The following is a 5,597-nucleotide window of genomic DNA, read 5'->3' as shown; positions in this document are numbered from 1 at the left end:
TGCATTTGTAAGACGGAGACAACGCATGCGGGCGTAGCGTCCTCTTAAAAAAAATATTTCGTAGGTACTTACATGTATTTTCGATATTTTTAATTTGGTATATGATAAATTTACGAGGAACCTTGTATTAAATTTTAGCGCAATATAAATACTGTATCTATTGGTTTGCAAAAAGAAAATTGACAACATATTTTATCACAAAACTATAATATATACCTATTAATAGATATAACAATGCGAGTTTAACACAATTTTACCACGTCGTAATCTTTGTTGCTCCACTTTGATATTATTTAATATAGCTAGTTGGATAACCTATTTTAAAAAAAATACATCTTTAAAGGACTGAGTATATAAGTATATTGTGTATCTTTAAAAAAGTTGTAGGTTGGTACACATAATTACAATTGGGAAATTAAATTTTCTAAGCTCCCTAACCCGTTTATTATTTAAAAAAGTTATTACTACCATTATTGAAAATATTTTATTATTTGAAACACTACAGTTTTTAATATTTTTAGACTGCTATGTGACAATATATCAGGAGCCTTGTATGTTCACGATTTTTGGCCCCACAAATAAAATTTTATTGATATTTATAGAAAAAAAAACTAAAAAAATTGAAATTTGAAATTGTCCAGAAACAGTTCAAAACTCGTCAAAATATTTTAAAAATGTTATCAAGTATAGGAATCGATAAAATAAACACATGATATAAATTTAAAGATTCTACGGTAATTTATTGTAGTTATGACAAAATTTTGTGGAAAACCGATTTTATGTAAAAATTCTCGTTTTTCCTTAATTGTTATGGTTTCTTGATTCTTCCTGGCGCTTTTGAAAACTATTAGGAGTTTTAAATGTTGACCTCTCGAATGCACCAACTAAATTCACTTTCCCATCGAACAAGATATACTGCTGAAGAAAATCGAAACAGTTTTACTGCCACAATCGGTGGCGAATATTCGACTTTCTAAAGTTTTTTTTAACAATAATTATTGTCGATCAATAATTTATTGTTCTGTCAAAAACTTGAAAATTGAATACAAGGTTCCTCATAAATTTAGTGTAATTTAGTGTTTTTTTAGTGTAATTATTAGTTAAAAAGTTGAGCTTAAATCCACAATTAGATTATTAAATATAATATAGGTAGTAGGATAGTAATATAATAATATTATAATAATTAAATGTTAATTTATATCTTAAAATATGCAATGTTTTCGGCAAAAATTAAATTAATCTTCCGTAAAACTATTATTGTAAAATAAGTTACCTTTAATAGCAGTATCAATAAACATATCTTGAAATATACTTAATATAGGCAGACGAACCTACTCAACACAGAATCGATTTTGGGGGATGATATATCATTGAATTAAAATGCAATACATATATAACTATACATACATACATACATACACTATAATGCATGCATTATAGTGATCCACTAACCACCTTTTTTCCTTGATAAAACTGCATAAGAAGTTTCACTTTCCACGTGCGTTTTTTATTGATAAGTATGTGAGTGATCATAAATATAATGTAATAATTTTATGTTTACCTACATTTTTATAGTGGTCACTGGTTCTACAGACGGCATTGGGAAAGAATACGCCAAGGAATTAGCCAAGAGAGGTCTTAACATCGTATTGATTAGTAGGACAATCGAGAAATTGAATAAGATTGCTACAGAAATAGGTAAGATATAGATACATATATACATTGATGTATAACTTAATATACAATATACCTACTACAATATCACTATACACAGAATAATAAATTATACATTGATATTTTAAACTAAATAAATATTTGAAGCACGATCATTTTAATAAAAAAACGTGATCCGCATAAATAGCTTTATTTAAAACGAAATATCATTAAGTATCAACTGGTGCTCTCTGTGTGTGTCCTACGTTGTCAATTTGTTGAGCAATGGGTAAATTTATTTAAACATTTGTCCTAATTATGTGTTAAGGTACCTACCTACCTTTAATATGAATACTAACATTGACTTGAATATTTAGTCAGTGTCATTATTATTTATCAAAAAAGTAGGTAAATATAACCTACTGTAGGTTTTCAATATGCCAACTGGTGTTGGAAGGTAATTAATTTAAATATGTTATATTTTTTAGAACATTTTATATTCACTCGATTTCTGATGTAGTGATTTTGTTATTTTGTTGTAATTAAAAAAATAATAACTGTTGGTACATGAAAATTGCACTGAATGTTTATATTTTCATTTACTATACACCACAAAATGTTGAAAATATTTTGACTCTTTTTGAGCTGTTTGCGGACATTGTCAGTATTTAGTTTTTTAGTTTTTTTTTCGATAATTGTCAATAAAATTGTATTTGTTGGGTAAAAGAACGTGAAAAATGAATACAAGGCTCCTGATTTATTGTTGCAATATCAGTAGAAAAATATTAAAAATACATGCGCACAATTTTTTTTTATAAGCATTTAAAATTTAATATCTATGGATTGAAAATTTAAAACAAGGTTCCATGTAAATAGGAAAATTGTTCCATGTAAATTCTGTAACCAAAAAATCTTCAAAATATAAAAATGCAGTTTTTAAAAAAATTTATATTTTCGTGCAGAGAACTATTGTGCTTAAAAAGCTTAAAAAAACAATAGTAACGTTCTCGGTGTCAGACAATTTTCGCAAAGACCCCAGTCATAAGATATGTCAAACAATATTTTATATGAATCATTTTACATTTACTATTTTATTTCATCGTTGAAAACGATGTTATTCCTAATACTTTTTGTATAGTGAATGATATGTTTTGCCAAGCGAAAAAATGGCTGTCATCCACAGCTGAGCTTTACTTGTAACAATGTAAATTGTATAGGAGTTCCTTAGTATAGAATTCTGTGTTATAAAATCAATACATTAATCAGTAGCTAAAATTAAATTAACTTTACTAACTTAATTAAGCACCTATAAGTTACAATCAAGCCATTAAAATATAATAAAATATAAAATTACATTACTTAAAAATCCAAGTATGTAAATTTAAACTTTGGAAAAACTAGAATACAATCTTTTACGAGTAATACCTGTTTACTAATGTCTTTCAGTACAAGAGTTTAACGTCGAAGTGAAGGTTATACAAGCCGATTTCAGTAAAGGGCAAATCGTGTTCGATCATATCACCAAGGAATTAGATGACATTGAAATCGGAATACTGAGTTTGTGACGTTTATATAAATATAATAGAATTTGATTTGATTTCTATATACCTATCATTTTCGGAATTTGCTAGTAGTTATAACTACTGTTTTTTTCATTATGTTTAAAATTATTATTAATATATGCTAATCATTTATATGAATTGTATCTCAGTAAACAACGTCGGCATGCAATACTTGTATCCAATGTACATGACCGAAGTACCGGAATCCACTGTATGGGACTTGGTGAACGTTAACGTTGGTGCTACCACACATATGACAAAACTCGTTTTGCCAGGAATGCAAAAGCGGAAACGGGGAGCGATCGTAAACGTGTCATCTAGTGCCGAATTGCAGCCCATGCCACTGTTGGCTGTTTACGCAGCTACCAAGGTAAACGGTCCGGAGTTTTCCTTCAGTTTTATTTTACTACCTAGACTCTAGGTCCTAGAGGGTAACTTGACAGACACTCAATAGTTGATACTCGATCGAAAAGTCATCCAAGGAGTGAAGAATAATGACTGATTTACATTTACAAGGGATGTCACATGATTTTTAAAATTTAAAATTATGTCACATGATTTTTAAAATTTAAAATTTTTTATAAATTGTGTTTTAAGACACGAAAGATTACAAAACAAATTGTGTTGAGAACGGGTGTACTGATTGGAGTTATTAAAAAAAAATTTTATTATATAAATAACACATAATATTTAAAAATTGGTTTACTTATTCTGATGCGATTGCAAAATGTTGACACATTTTTTAAATCAATTGAGCAAAGTCCGTATGGGAGTAGAGGGGGGATTTCACTAAAATCTTCATGTTGTTTTAAACAATTTACTGAAGAACTAATAAGAAAATAATACAATTTTAAATTACTTCAATGTAAACTCAGATTAACAAAATATGCACAGCTAGGTATATTATTAGTATTTATCTGAACTATATTACATTTTATCAGCAGGTGTAGCTAACTGATTTTGAATCACATTTTGGAATACTGCAGTATTGTGATAATTTCACCTAATCATTTATTGATTGGACTCATGCGAAATATATTTAACCTTATTTACCGATTTAAGGACTATATTATGTTATCATGACTAACTTGTACCTATGCATTCGTTTGTTCATTTTTCAGTCATACATAAAAAGCTTTACAGAAGCACTTCGCATCGAGTACGAAGAAGACAATATTACTGTACAACATCTTTTCCCGTTATTCGTAAACACAAAAATGAATGCTTTCAGCTACAGATTACAAGAGACGACTTTATTCGTACCCGATGCAAAGATGTACGCCACGAATGCCGTGAACACGCTGGGTATGGTTAACCACTCAACTGGTTACTGGGCCCACGGTATTCAGGTAAAGCATCGACGTATCATTAATCAATAATTTTGAGTTGAAATTCGTTTTTATTCAGCGAAGGGTAATATCGTTGAGTCAATATACAAGGACAACGAATCTATCGATTACAAAAAAACACTTAATTTAATAATCAAAAGTGCAGTATAGTACTTACTTACCTCCCTACAAAAAAAAATTAGGTACATGGTTATTTGTAAATAAAAATAACAGCTTTTTTATACTGATAATTGGTTTATATATTATATTTTGATAAAATATACAATAGATAATTTACATAATGTAATATTATCTTTGAATACTAATCGAAAATATTATGACTCTTATCGTGTTTAAAGTAGGCACCTACTGCATATTTCCACGCTAGCCAATAGTTTGTTTTTGTCATTCAAAACTGCACTCATATTTTTTGTTTGCCAAAAATAATTAATTAAATTTTGATTATTAAAATGCTTCAAAAGCTTATTAAAATAAATATTTTTATTTTATTTATATTTCTCCCTAAACAAATTTATAATTTTATAAAATGGTCACGGATCGTTTTATTCTGTTAATATTAAAATTGTGAAATGTTTTATTGTATTGTATTTTTCAGCATTTTTTTATGAGACTGCCACCAGTATGGATAAGAACTTTGGTTGGAGAATTTATGACTCATTCCTTTAGAAGCGACTATTTTTCTAAAAAAGGTTTAAAAGTAGAATAATTTTTTAACCGTTTGTATGTTACAAAATCATTATTTATAAAAAAGCAAAAGTTATATTTTAACACTTATGTATGAATAAATTGTATTATTAATTCCTTACAATATGCCTATAATATTACCTATAATATAGGTACCTGCCTTACAACCTTACCTATACTGTCGTATCACTTGTGTATATTGAGTGTCACGCGCTAAACTTCAAACCAACGTTCGTTTTACCTTGTATGTTGTGAGCTAGAGCTAATAACTCTCCTAAATTAATTGAATTAGCACTGTTAGCCATAATGAGGTTCGATGGCATAGGTACCGCATACACTTGTCTGTTAT

The 5,597-nt window shown here is 28.3% G+C and overlaps 1 protein-coding gene across 1 annotated transcript in view; it reads left to right on the top strand.

The window, feature by feature from the left end:
- LOC100162678 (inactive hydroxysteroid dehydrogenase-like protein 1-like) overlaps positions 1 to 5,369 on the top strand; it is a 13,287-nt gene extending 7,918 nt beyond the window's left edge. The window contains exons 2-6 of the mRNA NM_001246083.2: positions 1,576 to 1,698; positions 3,100 to 3,210; positions 3,365 to 3,585; positions 4,337 to 4,564; positions 5,160 to 5,369. Of these exons, the coding sequence (NP_001233012.1) occupies positions 1,576 to 1,698; positions 3,100 to 3,210; positions 3,365 to 3,585; positions 4,337 to 4,564; positions 5,160 to 5,270 (794 nt within the window). The 3' untranslated portion in view covers positions 5,271 to 5,369. The remainder of the gene's footprint in view (positions 1 to 1,575; positions 1,699 to 3,099; positions 3,211 to 3,364; positions 3,586 to 4,336; positions 4,565 to 5,159) is intronic.
- The last annotated feature ends 228 nt before the right edge of the window (positions 5,370 to 5,597 follow it).

The sequence above is a fragment of the Acyrthosiphon pisum genome, chromosome X (assembly GCF_005508785.2).
Source record: "Acyrthosiphon pisum isolate AL4f chromosome X, pea_aphid_22Mar2018_4r6ur, whole genome shotgun sequence".
Taxonomy (NCBI): Eukaryota; Metazoa; Arthropoda; class Insecta; order Hemiptera; family Aphididae; genus Acyrthosiphon; species Acyrthosiphon pisum.
Note: the sequence above shows the minus strand (reverse complement) of the source record. Positions and strands in the feature narration are given on the sequence as shown.